Source organism: Anopheles coustani, chromosome 2 (genome assembly GCF_943734705.1).
Source record: "Anopheles coustani chromosome 2, idAnoCousDA_361_x.2, whole genome shotgun sequence".
NCBI lineage: Eukaryota > Metazoa > Arthropoda > Insecta > Diptera > Culicidae > Anopheles > Anopheles coustani.
The window spans coordinates 22837539-22860603 of record NC_071289.1 but is presented as its reverse complement, the minus strand read 5'-3'; the positions used below and the strand labels follow the sequence as shown (position 1 = coordinate 22860603).

At 43.0% G+C, this 23065-nt stretch overlaps 1 protein-coding gene across 3 annotated transcripts; it reads left to right on the top strand.

Annotated features, from left to right (window-relative positions):
• Positions 1-6726: 6726 nt before the first annotated feature.
• On the top strand, positions 6727-22864 carry LOC131263399 (sodium/potassium-transporting ATPase subunit beta-2-like). 3 transcript variants are annotated; one of them, XM_058265592.1, is made up of 7 exons: positions 6727-6807; positions 8196-8426; positions 16058-16198; positions 20124-20243; positions 21575-21867; positions 21932-22100; positions 22209-22864. In XM_058265592.1, exons 2-7 carry the CDS (start codon positions 8276-8278, stop codon positions 22310-22312), a joined length of 978 nt encoding a protein of 325 aa, XP_058121575.1. In that variant the 5' UTR covers positions 6727-6807; positions 8196-8275; the 3' UTR covers positions 22313-22864. The 3 variants fall into 3 exon arrangements, with proteins under 3 accessions (XP_058121575.1, XP_058121574.1, XP_058121576.1); XM_058265591.1 differs by having other exon boundaries at positions 6729-6807; positions 8193-8426; XM_058265593.1 differs by having other exon boundaries at positions 6743-6800; positions 8193-8426.
• The last annotated feature ends 201 nt before the right edge of the window (positions 22865-23065 follow it).

Below are 23065 nucleotides of genomic sequence, written 5' to 3'. Positions count from 1 at the left end.
AGTCGTTTTTCTGTTCTTACTCCAATCAAAATACGACATTTTATAACTCATGTTCAAAAACAATATCGGCATTTTTTTAACATAAGTTTAACAAGTCCATCTCTTCAATGTAATAGCTATCTTAAATTATCTGTTGAGTTCAAATAAATGGGATGTTTCCGCTGGCAAATAACTTCATTTTATTGAATTAAGATGACTATTTTGATAATCTGAGTGGAAACACTAAGAACTAGTTTGAAGCTAAATTGTAAACTTATAATTGTGAAAAGATATCCAAAGCCAGTGCACATATTTAATCGAATAATACTAAATGGCCATGACATTGGTGCAGTAGATCTGAAGTAAGTCTATTACATCATATGTAATTTCTGACGTTCAATCACATCGTTCAATATGCCGTCCACTAACACCACCCCTAGCGTCACCAAATGCAGTCAAAACTACGAGCACTCATTCATTGATTCAATGTGCCGAACGCTTTACGATCGAATTTCATTCAACTTTGAAGCGCGCGAAAAAGCAGTCAACCGTAGAGATGGCTTGGATTACAATTTTCGTACCTCGCGATGACTCCATCGTCCTCTCGGTCTCATGACACGAGTAAGACGTGGTAGTGTAGTGGGCGGAGCGGAAATCACCTATTGAATGGCCAAATGTATGTACATACATAAACTCATTGTCAATATATGAGAACATCCTGTCCCGACCGGCAAGATTCCCCGGATGCGCCCGACGTCGTCCGGCCGTGGCCGACAGCATGCAAAACTCCACATGTACAAGTGGAGATACGCACACGCACTCACACAGAAACCTGGTCAGTGGTCAGTGCCAAGTGGCCGAGATTAGTGAGATTAAAAGAAAAGACATTTCACTTAAAGTGATCGCATCGCGAACGATCATAGCGATGTTAATCCCCGAGGGCGAGGGGTATGCCAGCTTGGAGGAACCGAAGGAAGTGTGTCTATTTAAGTGTGAATTACGGCTGGTCTGGAAACAGTATGTATGACCACAGCGGTGGCCTAAGTGACGGAGCGACAGCGCCTTCTTAGTATAACGTCCATAGACCGCGATCCGTCCTCCGTATCTAGCGTGTGCACGATGCTGTTCGAGCCGGCCTCGTTATGCAGCATGGCCTTCAACTAACACTAGACTAGGGGTTACGGGTTGGAGAATGCTGTAGAATAATGTTGGGGATACGAGATATGGACTGGTGTATATATTTTTACAGCTATTTTTACATTTTTAGCACGATTTCTTACAATCGTTCACCATTTGAAAATAAACTTTTTAACTGAAAAATGGTCAACTATCAAGATTTAAAACTTGTTTTTAGTTTTATTGGACGTGACACATGTTCAACTATTTATTTTTATTCACATTCTTTTGATAATCATATTCATGGAACTCTTCGAGTTCTATGACTAAATTGCTATGTATGAAGTCTAAGACTTTGTATAAATAGGAAATTACTTTATGTATTGATAATGTTTTTTTCCTATTCCTATCTTATCTAGTAGTTTTACGTCATAACTAGACATTTTCTTTGACGCTTGCACAATAAGTGCTGATTCTTTTCCATCCATCGACCCTCACTGTCGCCGGTGTTGAACGCTGGCGTTGATGGTATCTCTTTCCGGCGATCAGGAGTTCTCTAATCCGGCACCGACCCACCAGCCTAACCCTCGCCCCTCGGCGGGATTTCGCTCGGGGGCTACACCGCGTAATAAATTACCGCTCGTTTAAGCTCATCATCGTACGGCACATTTCCTAAATTAAAAGATTGCACTGAATCTGCCTGCTACCGTCGGCTTCTGGGGGTCGGAATCGGACAACGGTGCACAGCGTGTCCGCCAGCAGTTCCAGGCAGACACGGGCACTCCGATCTCGGGTTCCCTAATCCAAAGCCACTTCCGATACGATCGCGACCAGTCGCCGTCTTCAGTTGGTTCTCGATCGTTCGCGTGACCTGCAACGTCTTGGTCTTCCTTCGTACGCAGCCTTTTTCGCGTGTGGTTTGTCTGATTGGTGGGTTTCACTTTACTTTATAGTTTTTAAAAATTTCTGGTGAAAGTGAAGCAGTAGAACATCGTCTCAAATCGAGAGTGCTTTCAAGAGTAAAAACCCCAAACATGAAGTTAAAACGATTATCAGTTCCTGCTTGCGAAGAATTGATCAGGAAAATAAGTGAAATTGTTGTAGCATATGTTTGTATTGTCCAAAGTATCATATAAAAAGTGATTGTGAACCTTTTTCAAATGGTGATGTGAGAAATACTCAGACTTATTCTGCAACACGTTTGTCTGCTTCTTTAGATTTAAAAAAGAAATGTATAACCTTATGCAAAATAAAATTGCAATTATTTTAATTAAAATTTTAAATCCAATATCGTGGTTTGAAAATAAGACTCGTGAAAATGACAAAACTAATTAGAAATTATAATAATATGTGTCGTGGTGTGCGCATTCCAACAAAACTAAAATTTAATTTGATTGGATTGGTCACGTCTTTTGAAACGGAAAATATAAAAAAGCAACTTAACATAATGTACCACAAATTGCATCGCTTTTATTAAATAAGCACGGATTGTAGGCTTTAACTCGAAAGAATTGTTACTGTAAGGTAACGAATCCTTTCCCACATACCATCATTCTGAAACATGATGTTACCTCAGTGATTTGCATTCCAAGCGTAACCGAAGGACACGGAGCCAGGCGAGACATTTGTTTCGCAAAATCATTGCCATCGCCTGGCTCCAGCCAGCGAGATGCCGTAATAAATTCTCAGCCGCAATGAAGCACTAGAACCAATGTGACATCACCGCAGGAACGCGCCCCGGGGGTCAAAATCTGTGCCCCCGATGCCCGACCCAAAGAAAACTCCTTCCAAAATTGTGAAAACGGACCTAGGACCAACGGCACGCAAGTGTTTGAGAGAGAGTTGAGGAGTCAATGTCGCCAAGAGACATCTTCGTAGACACAGTGTCGCGTGATAATATAATCTCTGTGATTGCTGTGCTTGCCTTCGTTCGGTTCGAAACAAATGTATTTTTATGATTGTTGGTGTGCTATCGCTTTTTTTTCAATTCCATATGTTTCCATCCGGCGTCTCGCAACATAACAGGCAACGCAAGATACGCGTGTATTAGGTTTTTGCACATCGCCGCCACAAGCAGTCTCGTCGAAGGAAAAACCATGCCGAAGCCAGTGGAAGAGCCGTTCGATCAGTTCCAGCAGTACTACCGGACGCCGAGCAACCGGTCGGCCGCGGAGAGCTTCCGGTTGTTCCTCTGGAATCCTGAGGAAGGAGTGATCTTCGGACGTACTCCATCGAGTTGGTGTAAGTATTTTGAATGCATAATATTACAAGTAGTTTAACCACTATAGAGTTCGAAAGTAGCATGTTTCGATTTTCATTTCAATTGGAAAAGTAATAAAGCAGATTTTAAAAAAAGTACTTATAATATTTTTTCCAACATTCTTTTTGACAAAAGCTTTGTATTTTCAAGCGATTCTATTCGTATTACTTGTGGCTATTTGATTATAAAATCATCAGATGTTAATGCAAAACATAACTGAACCGTTAACATACAAAAATCTTATGTTCTATCATAGAGGCTTTTTTATTGACTCTTCTAAAAACCAATAAGAAGCACCTATTTGAAATCAGAAAACGTTTTCAAATAACATACTGGGTATATTTAGTAGGAAATTGTCCATGCTTTAGTTTTTGGGGCATAATTTTTGAAGGCTCAGTAAAAATAAAAAAATACACGAAACCCAACTTTCCTTAATCCTACTTTTACCTGATTTATAGACTTCTTTCAATTATTGATTTTAATAACAATATTATTTAAAAATATTTCCACAATTGTACGGCACATGATTCTTAAACAACCACAAAAGTGTTTGTGCTGTTTCCTTCATCTATCCGTATTGCTTTTCCAGCAGCAGTTTGAACTTAATAAGCATTTCTAATAAATATCTAATAATTCTCTGACCGTAATACTCTTTTCTGATGTATCTGAAACTTTCGTTGCGTTTCATAGCAATACGTATCACGTAGAACAGTTGACTTCACGAAACACGGAAAGCTTGAGAAAAAATCGATTCCGTCGAGAAAGCAATCTTCCAAACCGTCTTCAAACACGCATTCACGAGCAAATCAAGAATGCGTGCGGCGTGTCCTAAAACTTCGACTCGGAAGGGTCTCCTTTCCATTTTCCACTTTCTTCTGCTGCGAGCTTTATAAGGGGCTTTCGACATGCCAAACCCTCCGACATCGGTCGATTGTGATGTTGGCCCGTGCCCGCCGTCCATGTACGGTCGGCTGAACGACACCGAGCCTCCCCAGCAGGATAGCGTCAATCCTTGAAAGAGTTGTCATCGACCCCATTCGATTCAACCCTTATCAGTGGCAATAATCGAACGGATGAAAAGACACACACTCTGTGACCGCCGAGCCTTTCGCCATGCCATGGGTTGAACGGGGCTAAAAACGGGTCAGGACACGGCCAGGACATCTGGGTGGGAGTTTGTGGGGAGGGTGGGATGCAGAGAGGCTACAGAAAATGCTATCCCCGGAAAGGACGACTGTTGAGCGTCGGCCGGATGTGAACGCAAAATTCCCTTTCATTTGAATAATGGATGCTGGAATAAGGTCCGGACTGTGCATTCTATATTACATACCTTCCCCCAAAACGTTCCCATCAGAACTATAAAAGGGGAGCAGGGAACGTCGCTTCATGCAGGGCATCATGTGGCACGCATTATCGAACGATGTAGGCGTCATTACATTCATTTTATGTTTAACAATGCGATGGGACAAGGGCTGATTTGCGTTTGATCTCCCACCCAATATCTAATGTCGGGTCGTGACATTGGATGGATATTACCGCTGTGTATTAATTGCGCTCACTGACTTTTGTTTTATCAATTATCCTGTATTATTAAGAAAAGAAAAATGTGAACACGTTTTTTCCTGAGCATCAATTTGAAAAAAATTGTATAAATTCAAACTAACTTCAGTTGAATATATGGATCTACTAGAAAAACCCACAACAGCTTTGCTTCAAATGACCATCTTTACCAAAAATTGAAAGTTATAAGTAAAACATACACGGCTTATAACACTTGATACTGCCATACCTGCTGATTTCAATTTATACTACGTAATCCTTGAAATGAATGAAACGATTACAGCTTTCAGTTACCAGCAATTGTCAACTGCTCATTTCATTCATGTGAAACCCAACTAAGCATGTCTAAACACATAATTAAACAGAATCACATTCCAATGTCCTTTCAATATGTATTTTTACGATAACGTTACTTTTCCTTCAGCATAAGGTACGCCTTCGGCCCCACTTAGGGTTTAATAGTCTTTTTTCTATTGTGTACGTGAATATTTATAGTAGGCTCGTACCGGGCAAGGTTTAATGATTAATTAAACCTTATTTTAATAAAATGTAGAAACTATGAAATAATTCTACATTGTGAATAATAGTACTCTATCGGGGAAGATCAAATAAAACGCTTGTCTGAAACGGATGTGGGAAAAAGGATATGAGGTGGGGTATCAAACGACAACTTAATAATCACCCAGGAACTCAAAAACAAAACAATATTATATAGCTATGTAGTAAGCAGTTAATACTCAAACAATACAAAAAAGAGGTTTAAAATTTGATTTCATTTCAATTCACAGAAAAATTGACGATTCAAACCAAGTCTCAAACGAATCAAATCTTTATAATCCGTTAAATGGAATCAAAATCTTTAGAATCTGTCTAGGAATAGATTCTTCGAATCTTCGGAATCGAACGCGATACTAGCTAGTTACCCCAGAAATGTAACGTTAACGTAGCTAGTAGCTAGTTACTTTTTCAGATATCCACTAGTGATGGGGAAACTGAATCCCTACTGGGATTCGAATCTTTCGATTCACATCCATTCTGAGATCCGGATCTTCCAACCCGAATCCCAATCCGTCATATCATACATGCTCATCTAATGCTGATTTTTCATATGATGTGTTTAATTCAATGAATGATTTACAAAAGAATATCAATATAGTTGACATTATTCTTCTAATTGTATTCAAACAACACGAACAATCTAGTCCTTTTCGGGAATATGCAGACTAAGGCTGGTGTCAGTGCTTTACCGCGTCAGGTTTTGACAGGCGAAAATGTATGGGATTTGACAGCTGCAAGGTTCGCACGATGGACGCATCCGATTTTATCTGTCAACAAAGTTGGACTTTATAAACTCGGAGTTGTGGCTTTCATCTAAGAAAAATAATAAAATTCATTTAATCGTCGTAGAATTTAAAAAATTACAGAAAAATTGGCGGACCTGACCTTTTTGTCAATCGTGAAAATCAGTTGAAAGAATCAATAGTTATTAACAAATTGGCAATTTTTTGCGTTTCAGTAATCGAGGTTTATCAACCTTGTTCCCGGTAGAGTGCTGTCTCTTTTCCACACAATTAGTTTTCTCAAAAACTAGCAAATATGAACGGATCTATTGTAAGACAAAGTTGTGTGTCTTGAACAGACCTTTCATTTAAGGGGTCACTTGTACGAATCGGTTCAGCAATTGTAAAGTTATTAACAAATTAGTTATTTCAGCAGAAAATACCACCCAAGGTTCGCGAGTCGCGACGTGACTCGTTTTTCAGACACGAGACGTCAGTTCAGTCAGTAGCCGAGACTATCCACCAGTCAGCCCAAGATCGCCGACGTGTTTGGACGGATTTCGCGGGACGCGCTTGCGAAAAACGTTGCAGTTCGTTGTTCCGTGGTTAGAGGTGATTTGGTTATTTTTTTTTTCGTGTTTTCACCAGTGTTCCGTGGTGGCGCGTTCAAGAACCTGGGAAAAACTCCCTTACTACACATTTGACCGACAGGTCGTTTCGAGTACGTGGTACCCATCGGGTTGTTGTGTGCGACGCGGGCCCCTAGACGACCTAGGCGTGGTTCTATAATTGGGCGATATCTCGGATTTAAAAATAATCATTTTTAAAAGCCAACCGGCCAATTTCGACTCGATGTCCTCCCGGCTGGCATCTTAACAAATCGGGCTTCGTCGCAGAATGGCGTTCTCGGGGGGGTTTTCGGAAGCAGACAGAAGTGAAGTTGATATAAATACCCAAGTACGGACCTGTTCGCGGTCATGTTCAAATATGATTGACCGGCCACATACGTTCAACTGTTTGGTGAACTTTATTACTCTTTGCGAAAGGACAAAATCCTCTTCTCAACGCCCTTTAATTACATTTTTCTACTGAAGACAACACAGCGAACGCCTTGATCATCTTTTTCTTCACAAACGCGACGCGATCTGTCTCGCACGATCGTTCTCACCTCTTCACTCATTCTCATGTTCTCTTTCGCTGCTTACCTGATCTTCGCGTACCTGTTTGTGCCGAGTGGACCGGAACGATCGGTCCCCGGGATACTTCTTGTTTCCCTCCTGTTGTTGTCCCTCACATTAAACCGCCATCAAAATTGAATAAGTTGGCGTCGTCGCGAATAACAACTGTGTCTGCAGTCGCGTCGTCCCTTCGAACATTCAGGACCCTGACCGCACGGGGACGATCGAGGACACGCAAGTAGGGAATATGAGTAGGATGTAAATTTAAATTTTCACTCCGCAACTCAGCTCACACTCCTGTGCACCGTGTTGCTGAAGGTTCGGAATTAATCTAGGGACAACAAAGGGGTCGTGTCTCCCTAGGTGCGTGTGAGAAACGATAGAGAAAATGAAAAATATAATTTTGGATACGGAGGAGCGAGGGCGATCTTATTGGGTTGGTGAATAAAGTACGTTAGAAAAACAGCTGCGACTGGTGCGAGTGGATTAATGTTTCTACCGTTTTTTTGTTCTCTACAATAACGGCCTTCATCCTTGTCGAAGACGCACGAGATCCTAGTGAAGACGTTCGTTTGTGAATTTAGAAATAAAACACGTAGGACCGGTTTTTCAAGACCCTTATTCTCGGAGTGTAAAGTGACCTATCGTGTTATCCCCGTTCTAACGATAAATAAACATCACAAGCTCACGCAACGAGAAAACCCCTAACCACGGAACACGTTACTCGAATAAACTCCTGCCTGAAATATCCTTTATCCTCAAATTGGATAAAAATCAACAATATTCCCTGTTTTCTTTTACGTCCTCCCCAAAACATAGAAGTTCCCTTCTCCTAGCTGTTGGTCGAAGCTACCGTGTGTTGTGTGTCGTGTCGTGTGAATAGCGTGTGTGTCCCACCGATAATGTCCAAGCCCCGATCACCGGCCGGCCGTGGCGCGGGAGAGCCCGAGCACGAGGTCTTCGTACGCGAACGTCCGCCACCGATTCCGTTCAACCGCTTCCTGTACAACTCGGACGAGGGCACGGTCCTCGGACGGACCGCTTTGTCCTGGGGTAAGTTCCAGCTGAGGTGTGCGGTGCCCACCGAGTCTTGCAATATAAACGGGAGGGATTGGCCGTTTTAAAACCTTTTGCTTCCCCAGAGATGGCAACAATAAAAAAAACAAAAAATCTCCAAAGGATTAGGGGCATCGAAAAGTTTGGTCAACTTCTGCAATATATTTTACTAACGAAGAATGTTATTTAATAAAAAATTGCCCTTTTTAATTTTATTGTTATGGGAACATTTTTTTTTAAGTCAAAAGTATAATTTTTTATATCAGTTTTGAACTTTGTATTTCATTTCGAAAAAGCGTTCAATTGAATAAATGCCGCACGACCTTTAAAGGTCTATTCCCATTGGAATCACAACGTGAGAACTTTTTGACAGCATCGGTAAAATCAGCTAAATTGGATATCTTATTTCCCGATCGGACAAGAGACCCTTGTCCTTTTTTAAGCTGTCCTTACCGTCATGCTACAGCCTCGCCCGGGCTGGGAGTTAAATTTCCTAAAAGGTTCCCCAAACACTCGTACTAACAACCATCACCACAGCCAATTACCTCTCCCGAATTACCATTCCCACCGTCAAGGACGGAAAACCCATTTGTTGCGTGTGGTGGAGAAATTTCGCAACGGTTTTATAACAACCAGCGTCAATATAACGCACTACCGGTGGCAAGTGTCATCCAAAAACGCTTGTTGAGCGTCAATTTGCACTCCTGCGTCGCCTTGCTGGTGGTACTGGATTCGGAATCGGTAACCCGAGATCGATATTACCCTTTACAATCAGCACCTCTATAGGACGGGCTTCGCTTGGGGATTTGTTCGATTTCTTGGCCGCGACTGAAAGGCGCTGGTGTTTGCATATCCACTTCGATTGGGGCTGCTAGCTTCAATGGCACACTACAATGCGATTGTTCAGCCATTTCGCAATCGAACCGATGTTTGCCCTGAAGCGTTTTTACGCGTACGTGGTGTTTTGAATAATAAATCTACCGGTGGAGGGCGTCCACACGCGTTGGCAGTATTTATTCAATTGATCGAACCATTGAGACCAACCAAACGATGGTCAACATTAATTTGATCAAGCAAATGTAAGATCAAGATCCGGGATAAACTTTTCCTGCAACCCAAGTGCGGTACACTGTTCCAATCCAGCATTGCCTCTCCGGTCGATGGATCAAAGGCGTGTTATAAGGGAGAAAGTTTGATGCGTGCAAAAAACGATAACCTTTCCGCCAAGCATAAACCGGTTTGTCAACATTAAAAAACTGCGAATCATAAATTTGAAATTTCCATGGGCAAAACTCAAATCACCGGTAAGAAATAGAAGAACGTCTCTCTAAGAAGCAGGGACTGCCTTGCATAAGTGTTTTGGTTGGCCTAAGCTCCTGATTTCTAAATGTGCCGTCCGATTCGTCTCGTTGTTTCGGCGCCGCAGGAGGGACACTTCGATCCTCGACAAAAAAAAACCTGTTCTGCGAACGAAAACAACTTCAGCCGGGACAAACCAACCGACTCGTTGCGCCGCCACGCAATGGTCGATCCTTTGCAAACGATCCATTCGTCTTCAAGGGCACGGAAGAGTTCAGGACCCTTCGGATGGCGCGTGACGTCAAGGGTGAAACGAGTTCCACCGGTGATGGTGGTAGTGAAGCTGACGCGTAGAAAAGAAAGAACGTTTTTGAAAAATGTGGGGGGAATTTTTCTCCTCTCCCGAAATCACCACGCTCGATTTGTTTACATCAAACGTGGAGTTCCCGGCGCCGGGCCAAACTTATTCCATCCCACGTCCGGTGTACTTCATTTTAAAACGCATCAACAAATGGTTGATGGAGTTACATCAAGTTGAGTGAAAACATTCGCTCACCCGCCGGCAGCACACCATCCTTCAATCCTAAGCCGTTCGCGCCGATCGAACATCATCCACTCGAAGGTGTCTTTCGCCAGCTTTATCATCATCATCATGAACGTAATTACTGGCGTGGTCATACCATAGGGTATGGGTTGCCAAAAACATTCTAATCATCTTGTGGTAAAAAAAAAACACAGGTTGATGTGAACTGAGGCGCTCCATCTTCAACCGGGAGAAGTTCAATCATTGCGCTACCAATTTGGCGTAATAAATTATGTGCTAACAGCTCAACCCACTCGGTGAGATCGATGTTCGTCAGGCAAAACGTCTATTACTGCTCAGAGTAAACAGTCGTAAACGGTTCCAAGGTTTCAGCGATTTTATGTGCAAATGATTTCGAATGAAGAAAGTGGCTTACGGTAACAGTTAGAATAAATGCTTCAAGTGTTGGTGTTCCAGATTTTTTCTTGGCCGAGTTTTTAATTTCCTAGAAAGTTTGTTTTATTCTACGTTAACAGAAACTAACTGAAACTAATCCTCGCTATCATGAAATTATCTTTTACTATAGATTTAATTGTTATCGTCTAATTTCAAGAAAAGTTTAAGTTACGCAATCACAACTTAGGAGGACCTCACAAATGTGGGAAGTTTTCTTATCAAACAAACTGATTCCCGTTGTGTATTTGAATGTACACTAAAACAAAAGATAATAAGGTTGTTATATTAATTATATGCCATACGTTAGCAAATTTGTTTTAACTTATTACTTTTTTTTTTGATTGCGTAAATTTTTCTCTTCCTATATGCTCTCATACTCCTCTGTGAGTTGTCCTATGTGCAAACCGTAGAATGCAACGATTTAAATAGGCATTGCAGATAAAGAATTATACATATAAAAGCTCGCTTTGTGTAGGATTGTTTATAAATGCCTTTTAGTAATGCTTCAAGCATTGTTTGTTTTAAACCTTTTAAGAATGTACTTACTCGATGATGCCAGTATTATTTAGTGCCAGGGAAACTGTGTATTTTCCCATCAAACAGATTACAGACCATACGTAACATGTAACAAAGATTTTTTTAAATATCCAACCCTGCCATTAAAAATAAACAACTGTTGCCCATCACCGACAGGTTTGCTTTCCTGCTTTTTTAACATTAAAAATATACACACCGTACATTCCTCCTACCCCCGGCATTCGCTAGCAGAAGGAAACGAGCGCATTCCCCGTGGCTTTGGGGCAATTTACGATCGTAAGCGCCAGACGTAAACAATCTTCAGTCAGTATCCACAAACTGTGCAAGCTTATCAGAAACGCGAGTACCACCAGTTGCACGTCGCTGCAATTGGCAGGTCACGTGTACTTCTTCCGCAATGTCTGGTGGAGTTTTTTTTTTTTTGTTGCTGCCCTCCTCCCAACCTCCTGCTCGTCCTTCAGCGCTCCTTCAGTCCTGCGTTCGACCTGTGCCGAAACTGAAACCAACCATCCACCGCGGATTGTGTTGTGAAGTGAACCGTGACAGCCTTGAGCCTAAAGTGCTGGGTTTCAGTTTACAGCAATACGATCGCGTGAAGTCGGCAAACGATGCCCGGGTTGCGTTCGCGAAAACTGAAGGCTATCGAGTCGGGGGGCTTGAGGTGGCTTTTTGGAAGCCACCGTTCGGACACCACACTGCCGAAAGACGAAGGCTTGTCGACTTGAAGCCAGCATTTAAAATTCAAGGTAGAGCACAAAAAGCAGAAAAAAGTCACATTAAAAAATGACACACATTTTCAATGGCAAGGATGTGATATGAAGAAAATTGACACAGTGCTAAAAATCTTAAGATGTCACACATGGAATTTCCGAAAGTTGAATTAAGTAGCCGATTTTCCCAATAATCCTATGTTAATTGAGGCAGTAACTCCCAACTACATTACCATTGAGATAATCCTTGCAATAAATACCATTCCGCGGAAGCTCCATCCGCAAAAGTACAACAACAAAATATGGCCCACCATTTATCAGCAGAATATTGGTCCCCCCTATGACTCATCAGTATAATGGTGGCAATAAAAATGTCCCCGAAAGGCTGAAAAGCCCTATTAGCTCGGCTCGTGTTTCATTCGCCATGTCGCCACTGTTTTCCAGCCATCAGATGAATCTTGGCCAGTTTTCGCGGAAAGAATACTCCGTCGTAAATCATGCGAGACGATCCGGTGCCGTTGGCTCGTTCCGATTGCTTCCAATTTGACGAGGTCCAACCTTTGACCTAGACAACCAGCGGACTTACCATCGGAGGTCGTGAACTTGGCGACACACTCTCGCTTGACCCGGCCGCCGCCCTCCAGGAAGAAGTTAGTCACGATGCAATTATTATGAAATCCAATCTTGATTAATTAATTCGATTCATGGCCCATCTTTTTCTCGGTGTTTGCTGCATCGGGTTCTTCTCGGGTGCCTATCTGGAACTCGTCAAACAAGAGGCGGCATTCAAGGAGGGGTCCAAAGACGCAAACGTGAACCCTTGTGGAACAAAGGCTTTTCGTTGGCGACGTACACAACATAACCTCACAAATGGGGCGTTGTAATAGACGCGTTTCGCGACTTTCGGCCAGTTGGGTGCGGTACCGAAAACATCATTACACCCAACACTAACACATTGCGTTCAGGTGTACCACCACATGCAGGCCCCGCACCAGGGAAACCGCCACGCCGGAATGTGTCATTCACGACCGAACAATTCCGCCCCGTTCCCGCGATCCGTCGAATTCAAGTTTGGAACCACGCGTTCGCATGGAAACGATCGATGCTTCCACCACGCGCCCATGTGCGCGAGTGTGTGTGCGTGTGTTTATGTTGTGCTGGCTTGGTTACCGAGCGCTGGGGTTCGAAAATGTTTTTGTTTTCGGATCGTCCCCACCCACGAAACCGACGCACGGACGGAAGAAAAATGCAACGCCAGTCGGTGGTTTTGGGAAATGTGTGTCACGTTCGCTGGTGTAGTTGTTAAAAGCGCGATGCAGTTGCATTCGCTGCATGCACACCGCGACCATCGCGAGCATTCTGTCTGTAGTGGTGCGATGACTCACAAAAACCAAGAAATGCGCCGCGAGACGATCGTGTGTACGATCAAATACGATGCAACAGGTGGAAGTTCCAGGCAACGGCAAGAAAGGGGTGTCGGTCAATACACTGGAACAACGATGGGGTGCATCGAAAAGCTACCATTGCTCTTGACCTAGGTCGGATTTTGACTAAATGATTTGTTTATAATTTTTTAATGCAAGTAAAATCTTTTCTTGAAAGTTAAATACATGTGTAACTATTTAGATTTTTTTAAAATAAAAACATGGCAACGAAGCATTTTTAATTAAGATAATTGGTTTGCACTTAAACGATCAGTATACAAGAGGTTAAAATAACTAAGCCTTATGCGTAAATAATACCAAGCTTTTGGGTGATGTACTAAATCTAGTCAGAGAAAACTCTTAGCGAAAGTTTCTGATGTTATTTGTATTGAAAATTATTTTACAAAATTGAAATTTTTTGCTTAACTGAACAATTTCACCAGACTATTTTTTTATTTGCTTTAGTATGGTAAATTTGTTAAAGCCAATAATAATAAAAACTGAAGAAAGTTTTAAGGTTTAAGAAACCATGATTGGTTAAAACCATGAAATACAAAATATCTCGTTTGAAAAAAGTTATAGAGACTCAACATAATAACTTGAGAAACACCGTCGCTCGTATGTGGGTGACACGGCACTGAACGTGTTGATGAATTTATAAAATATGTACCTCATAAACCACAGGTCTGACTTGAAAGAAAACTTAAAAAAAGTCTTAAGATAGGAACGATTGAAAACATGCGTTGTGCCAGAAAAGAGAATACAAATAAACAGAAGTATCACAAAATATTTCTAATTGCTTAGACAAGAGATGTTCGCGAAAAACCATCGTATATCCGTATACTTTTCGTCACTTTCGACGGACAATTGACACCGGTCTGTCATCGGGGATTGGATGGATACGGTTGACTACAGGCCCACGTCGGTGTACCGTCCACTTTTAACGCATCACTGACATTTTCGGGTTTTTCCAATCGTCTCACCGTCGCCAACGAGGAAATATTTTCCACTTTTGGCTGCCAACCGGTTTCGGTTGGACAAGAAAAAACACCCAACCATACCGCAATTGACCAATCCGACGACGCTCTAAGTGCACTATTTTTAAATCGTTCGCGCATCAATGCACCTGTTGTGTCCAGGGGGGGAGGGGGGAGGGGGTGTGCATGTAGGGCATTTTGGGATATTTGCACTTCAGCATGCACATCTCGGCATTCTCTCCCGCGTGACACTCACGAGGCACATTTTTAGCTTCATCTTCAACACTCCGAATCCCCGCTGTGTGTGTGTGTTTCGAAGTAACGAGTCACGTTACTGAGGTGTTTTGGACCATTTTGGCTGCTGGCCGCTTTCCCGGTACGGTACGATCCGAGTCGGGCCACCATTTCGACGGCCTCGACGACGATGGCGTATCGAAACCGGCGATGGTTGAACAAATTGCATACCAGCATTTAAAAAAAAAAACACTCCACTCCGTGTGCATCACCTTGTACGTGAATGTGCTTCTTTCCCCTACTCCGCTAATTGCCGGCCTGCCCTCTGCCCGCAAGCTCCGCTCAAGGCACATCCTTGCGGCGAACGTCGAAGTGAACGTCTCGAGTCGGATCCGCCAAGGACCGACCTGTCAAAGGTGATCCAGTCGCTTAATGCAATGCATGCGCTTATAACCTCACGGGCGCAACAAATAAGGACTTTGCTACAACCAATTGTTTGTGAGCAGAATGTTTATGTTGTTATGAACGAACATTTGATTCAAAAGCGTATTGAAAATATTTTTTGTCAGTACTGTTCAACGCTAAAGAAACCGACTTAAATACGAGAGGGCATATGAATTTCTTGGTTGAGTAATTTTAGAATGGGCTACAGCTTTTTTAACAACTGTTGCCTCATGCTTTGCTTTTGCAATTATTATTTTTTCTATTAATGCGAAAGAAAATGGAAAACAACTAGCAAAGTGAAACAAAATTTAGAGGAAAATATTTTTTAAACACAACTTAACCTACTTTCGACTCGACTCGATAATGACATTGTAAAATGAATGTAATGAGCTAATTTAAATTATGTACTCCGAAACATGATTCAACCAAAATTTTAGAATGCATAATTGTGTTTAAAACCACGATCTTATTTGATTGAAAATGTAAAATTCAAGTTTTCTACGTTTTATAATAACTCAAAATAAAGAGCTTAAAACTAAATGAACCATTATTGAAAGATTTAATGCTTCATTTGTTTTCATTTTTACAAACATTTTTATTTACTGTCATTTGGTTTGGGTGAAATGTTTCGTACAATAACCATTGGAAATAAAAAATACTGAAAATTATAGTAGAAGTAAAATATAATGCAACTTACAAACATTTTCAGTGTCTAAAACCCGTGCATTTAAAGAGAAAGTCTTCTATAAAACACTTCTAATTAGGTAATGTTTTGTTGTTGTCATATCTTTTATTTACTACTTAAACTCAACAACGTTTCCACTTTTACCATTACTGTGCATCGGTTAGAAACAGCATTGGATCAGCATCCCACAATGTTCCTATCGAATAATATGAACATGAACATCAAAGCGTTCATTATCCGGCATCTGTTGAAAATAGTTTTTTCCCTATCTGAACCTCACGCCGGTTTCGCAAACATCTAATCATTACGACGCTTTCCCCTTATCGTTCTCCCCCACAGCGAAGATCGGCACGTTCTACATCATCTTCTACAGTGTCCTCGCGGCGCTGGTCGCCCTGTGCATGTGGGTCTTCTTCCAGACGCTCGACCCGCGCATCCCCAAATGGCAGATGGATCAGTCGCTGATCGGCACCAATCCAGGTGAGTAAACCTAGAACCGGATCATCGCGACCCGGTGCATATTATCGCGGGCGACACAACCAACACACGCGCGCGGGCCGGCATCTTCAAACTCTAACGCCCGACCCCCGCCTTGTGACTCAGTGCTCGAAACGGGGTGAGGATCGCGGTGGGCTATAATTAGATAAGCGTGTGGTATAATTTTAGCAACCATTTTCATCAACGACAAGCCGCGGGTCACCGATAGGCTGAAGGGCCCGCGTGCAATATCAACCGTCGGCGACGGCATGGTTTTGGACCACCATCGTATGCCCACCGTCTAGTCCCCAACCAGTGGCAGCATTCAGCAGCCTCCCCCCCTTCCCCGTATTGGCGATTGGTCACGGTCGAACGGTTTTCCATAGCAGCGCGACAACGAGAAAAGTGGAGGGAAAAAATAAAATACACCTCGCCGGGCGCATCGAGGTCACCGTTTGACATTGTGCTGACACACCGTCGGTTTCATTCTATTGCGTGGGGTGGTGGCGAAGGCGAGCGGGCGGAACCAGCAGCCGGGCCACAATGGGTCGGAAGAAAAACCCCTGAGCGAGTCCCGAGTGCGTTGTTCTTTTCTGATGCAAATCAATCATTGTGTGCCGCGTTTGGTGGATTGATTATTCAACCTGTCGAAAGCAGTCAAACGGTGCAGAATTGTGTTTGCCACCATCTTAAAAATGAAAAATGAAATATTTCAGCAAATCATACCCATCAGGATAAATAGCATAAGGACGTTGGAATATTGACAAATTGTTATTAACTTTGTCTCCACACTTTTAAGCACATAATTTGACATAGTGTTTGACACATTTTAAACGTGAGTCGTTGTTAGTTTAAGCACAAAAAAGCGCAGTAAAATAGACAGAAAACCTTACATGGTAGCTCTAGGGGAAACGATAATGTTTAATGACGTGCATACTTATGTTTTTCCTCCGTCAAAAGCACCCAAAAACATAGCTTATTTTTGTCTGCCAAGCTAACAAAAAGCGTTTTTCAATTAACTCGGGCTTTGCCCGGATGAAACCGAAAGGGTCCCATTGAATAGAATAAATGCCGCAAAATCATTCATTTGACCTTTATTTAGTGTTTTTATGTAAGGATGGCGTTGTCTACAAGCCTTGGCATATGCACAGTGGCATCATATGCTTCACGTTCCGACCGATCGTTTCATCTCGGCTCCGATCATGCTCTCAATGGTTTCAAAATAGACCTTTTACTCCGAAGCGTTCCAATTGAAATCCAATTCGAGTGCGGCCTAACGATGTGCTAAGAAAACCTGCGCATAGCGATAGAGATCAAGTATGACCACCAGCGGTATGTTAATCCAACATGTAGTAAAGCATCGGGGGAAAAAAGCGCATGATTTTTCTCATTTCCTATGTATCCTCCCGCCCGATCATTCGGGCCTTGAGCGCCCGGTTATCACATTCAATTGCCACGGCGCGTTGCGTAACGACAGGAAGCTGGCTATCAAATTATTTCACATCGTAATCATCATCTCGCGCGCGCCGGTTTGCGCGGTTTTGGCGCGACCGTGGCGCGATGTGATACCGATTGGAATTTGTGCGCGCCCCGTGGGGAGGAAATGGTTCACCCCGTGGTGTATTCGGTTTCCCAGAGGCGATAGCGAATGAAAAATTGATATGATTGGGCGGTGGGAGGACGTATCATCGCCAGTTTACACATTCGATCGGATGCATCGGAAATGCATATGAGCGTGGGAAGGAAAACACAATTGCAAATACACATTCAATTTTAAAGAACAATTGTTAACGGACCAAAGTAATATATCCGGTTAAAGTAATAATTAAATTTAAAATACAAAAAAACTGGCTTAACTTTACAGATGAACGCTGTTTGAAGTAAAACAAAAACAAGCGACACAAACCAGGTTCCAATTTTCCACCCCCATGGTGGCAATTTGGGCCAAGCGTTCCGCGGGGCTTATTATTCGCGTAATTTGTGAACCAACAAACGGTTAGCAGATAATTTATCACTGTTACAAACCCGCCGGGTGGAATGGTGGGATGAATATTGATGATGCCGGTTTTTGCACCGCGCGCTCTCAAGACTTTTCCAGTGTTGTGCTGGGTTGCGAAAAAACGAAGGCAGTTGAGAAAAACGGTATGTAAATATGATTGGCTTAATGTCCCCGAAAACTTTACGAAATATTTCACTGCAATTTAATTGAATTTGTTGATAATTCGATGGAGTTTTGAAGCAGTTAAGAATGATTTGCTTACGATTAGTTCAAACAGAAGTTTTTAAATGTAAAATTTGCCGTGCGAGAATAAATATTTCTTTTTTTATATATTTGGCATTTCCTTTAAGTTCGTTTTTTATCTTGTGTTTCATGTTGAGTCGATATCGCTTAAAATCATTATAAAAGTTTTCAATGATTCGCAAATATTGCCAGACGTAAATCAACATTTTTTGTTGTAAATTTTTAAATTTGTGACAGCTTCTTTTTTGGTTTCATTTCTATGTTTTTCTCGTTTCATTAAAACAAAATTCTGAGACGTTCATTCTCGATTGGTTGATGTTTTCTTATCATTCCCAACGCCAGGCACTTAAAGGGCATTAACCATTCAGGCTTAGTCATCCGCAAAGGCTCGAGGGAAGAAAATTGTTTTAATTTCACTTCTCCGTCTACTTCTGGCCTCCACAGCCGCAGTTATCGTTGACATCGGGAAGCTTTTTGGCTAACGAGAGTGGTAAGAAACGTACGGATAAAGCCCACCATCAAGCAAATTGATATTGAAACGCACGATTGAACTCGTTACAAGGCTACAATCTCGGGTTGGCATCAAAGCCAGAGATAGCTGCTAAAGGCGCAGCTCCTCATATGCATCCTTTCCGGATGCCGGAGCTTTTCCGGTGGTTGATGTTTCCTTCGGGCCTAGTTCTCCAACTCCGAAGTGAGACGGTGTGTTAGGGTGCTTTGTGCCGAGCCTCTAAATTCGGTGAAGAATCTGTGCCTTACCGCGTGACTTACTTCTTACCATCAATTGTATCTTCGTGGTCGATGGAATGTCGTGTGTGTTTGTGTGTGTCGCCTTCCTTCCAAAATCTACACTCCCGCGTACGCATCGCCGGGGTGTTGAACATCCTTCGGCCGGCCGGGTTTCGCTTTGTTATTTCTTTGCTTTTTTCCACCCTCGACGCCACTTCGTGGTACGTTCGGGCAAAATTGCGGCAAAAAAGTAGCAGCATCTTCACCAACGGCAAAGGAAAAATTAACCTACTTTTGCGAGCGTTGTTGTATCCCGCCCGATCACGTACACCGCCTCTGCTCGTGCGCAGAAACATCCTCTTCGCCGCAGAAATCCCCAAACAAAGCAGAACCACACGCACCAAATGCACAAACACACACACAGATTCAAGTGCGTAAAGTGATGGAACCAAATATTCTGCCCCGGGAACGCATTCGGGTCTATATCCTCGGAAGCCACGCGAAACAATGCGGAAGGGCACGATTCTTTGATGTAAAACTCTGCTTCGGAGCTCGGAGGCTGGAAGATTGGGGCTCGTTGTAACGGTTGGGAAAACGAAATACACCTAGCGGGAAAAGGATACGCAAGACAAGACATGGCTCTCCAACGGGGTGAGGGGAGGGCTACGCAACGATGGGTTTCTCCTAGCACCAGCTTCGCTTCAGTCAATTTCTTTATGCTGAATAAAACGTGGAACAGGGTAATTCCTTGACATGACTCGGGAGGCACGGCCTGAAGGACATTCCGTATGTTTATGATGGTCGGAATAGGATCATTCCACGTATTCTGGGTGGGAAAAAAGATGAAACGAAACGGAAACGTTACGATTTGATGTGGCATTCAGCTTCGTCTACTCAGGCTTGACGTGTCTTTAATGGTTTACTTGTTTTTATTTCCTTTTCGCTCCCCACCGACAGGATTGGGCTTCCGACCGCTACCGTCGGAGGATAACGTCGAGAGCACGCTGATCTACTACAAGGGCACGGAGCGGAAGAACTACGAGGAATGGACGGACGCGCTCGACAACTTCCTGGAGGGTAAGTGTGATGGACAGGAACACACAGATTCCTTGCGGTTCGCCAACCGCCGACCACCGAAAACATAACAAAAAACTTTACAAACCCTGTCCGGGGAAAGGTTTGGGAGCAACTCGCGGCCATGGTATTTCACTTCAACAACCGGCGCACTAATTAATAAAATAATGGCCGAATGGAGCCGTGCCAGAGTGTGTGCCGTCCGTCCCGGGGAGTGTACCACCACCGCAAGCGGCCACAGTCGGGACGCAGTGTTCTATTTTCGTATTGTTTATGACATTTACACCCGATCAAGTAGAGGGAAAAAAAACCAACGAACTAAACCACGAGTCTACCCGGCACACGGGGGAGAGCTGGCTCGCTCGGTGCCCCGGTAGGACGATTTTTTAAAGGAAAAATTGCAAAAGAAAATCCACCCGACAAACCGCGTCCCCGACTCACATGATCGCAATAGAGCGTTAGATATTATATGATCATCTTTGTTGTGCCGGTGGTACTTTTCTTCGACCACGTCAACACATTGTCCTCGTGATTGTGGTCGATGTGATGTGAAGGTTTTGATGTTATTCAACGTTCCGTTTTTTGTTGGAAAATGCGACAAAGAAACAGATATTCTGTTTTGTCTAACGTTTTTACTATAAATACACATTTGAAATCTAGATGCTTGATTATGAAAGTAGGATACCGAAGGATAGATTTAATTGGAGGAGGGTTAATGATCGATTGAGCTTAAAAAAATACAGTGGATGCAATTAAAATCAACTAAAACAGAATTTAAACCAAACAAAATAGGTAGAAGATATAAACCCGTTAAACTTGCATCTCTTACTAAATGCATCCTTAAGGAAAATCAGATTGTACGAAAACAAACATTCATCACACGACCCAGTGCATTACATTGTACTTTGCAAGGACAATTACAGCGTTTGACAAAAATAAAACCTTTCTCATACATCTCACGTGGACGCTCACACACATATGGATGTGAGTTGGAGGATCTATGGAATTTTAAAGCGATGTACAACATGTCCTCCTTTTGTTTAGTTTTGTTCTACAGATTCATGCACCTCGAGAGAGGCGCAAATTAATTTGAATTACTCTTGGATTAATGCATCTCGTTGACACATCTGTAGTAGTTTTCTGCACTTTGTTAGAATACAGGAATATCTTACTTCTTGAGAGACAATTTATTGACCCAAAAACATGCTTAAATATTAAAATAAAGTAGTCCACGTAACTCTAATCCAGGATAGAGCTGCATACCTGTTTAAATCACATAAATCACCTAGCAAAAATCAGTTCTAGTACCGTTTACCTTTTCCCGTCACCGACAGACTACCGAACTCCCGGTCAGGTTTCGGGTCGCGGTCAGAACATCTACAACTGCAACTACAAGCAGTTGCCACCGCACGGCATGGTGTGCGACGTGGACATCAAGCTGTACGGGCCGTGCACGAAGGAGAACAACTACAACTACCACAAGAGCGCCCCGTGCATATTTCTCAAGCTGAACAAGATCTATGGCTGGGTAGCGGAGTACTACAACACCACGGACAATCTGCCCTCAAACATGCCCAAAGAGCTGAAGCAGTACATTAATGACACGGCAAACTCCAAACCGGATGAGGTACGTTACTGCCACCGACGGTGAATGGTCATGCATTAATCCAGTCTTTCCTGGTTTCGGTTAGCTGAACACGGTGTGGGTGTCGTGCGAGGGTGAAACTGCGGCGGACATCGAGCACATTGGACCGATCAAGTACTATCCGCGGCCCGGATTCCCCGGTTACTACTACCCGTACCAGAACTCGGAGGGATACCTGAGCCCGCTAGTGGCCGTGAACTTCGAGCGACCAATCCGTAAGTAACGCGAACCCATCGTGGTTTTTGGAACGCCCATTAAATAAACGAAGCACATTAACTAGGATTCGTTAAAATTTAATAAAATACGATTTTTCTCTCTTTTAGATGGTGTGCTGATCAACATTGAGTGCAAGGCGTGGGCGCACAACATCAAGCACGACAGACACGAGCGGCTTGGCTCGGTCCACTTCGAGCTGATGCTGGACTAAGCGGGTTCAACACCGAGTTCAAACCAAAACAGAACAGTATCGCGCACAGCGGCTAGTAGTAGCGGCTCATCCCCGGTGTTCGGTAAACCCAAGGAGGTCCGCCAGCTCTGTCCGCCCGCAGGAGAGCAGTTAAAAATCAGTCACCCAATCAGCCCAACCACAACCTGGCAGCACACACTAACTAGCGGCAAGAGGGAAGTAAAAACCACCATATTCGAATCTCTATCGCATCCACCTCACCCTGGGATGCTTATGGAACGCGTTGGCCACAACAGCAATGCCACAAAACGCCCGGTTGCAACGTGGTGCAACCATCAGCTAATGCTAGCTAGACCTAAGGAAGAGGGTAGATCCGCGTGTCACGTGGCGTGCAACGCACTCCTAACGCCAACCCATGCGAAGCCGCGTACCTTTGCATATGCCAAACAAGCCATTACCGTGAAAATTTTATCCACTTTCTAAACGCAAGTTTTTATCATTCGTAAGTTCGTTTTTCCCCTTTTACACACATTAAATAAGCGGAAAGGTGTTTTACGTGTTTATCAAACCATACATATTCCTCGTCTTAAACCCTTTTCTCATTCGTGTCGAAAGTTCTCATATCAACTTGAATCTCTTCGATTAAACGCTTAGCGAACACACGCTTGTACGAAAAGTACACATTTTCCCGCCGTTACTCTGTGGACCTTTCCCACCCGTACTCTCTATACATTATCAACTATGTCGCTTCAGTAAACCGCTTGAGCATTGTTA

What these genes read in the sequence shown, in the direction of transcription:
- LOC131263399 (XM_058265592.1), top strand. Translation starts at nt 8,276, where the DNA reads ATGTCCAAGCCCCGATCACCGGCCGGCCGTGGCGCGGGAGAGCCCGAG. An exon ending in GCTGATCGGCACCAATCCAG is followed by an intron (nt 16,199 to 20,123) that starts GTGAGTAAACCT and finishes CCCCACCGACAG; the next exon opens with GATTGGGCTTCCGACCGCTA. An exon ending in GCTCGACAACTTCCTGGAGG is followed by an intron (nt 20,244 to 21,574) that starts GTAAGTGTGATG and finishes CGTCACCGACAG; the next exon opens with ACTACCGAACTCCCGGTCAG.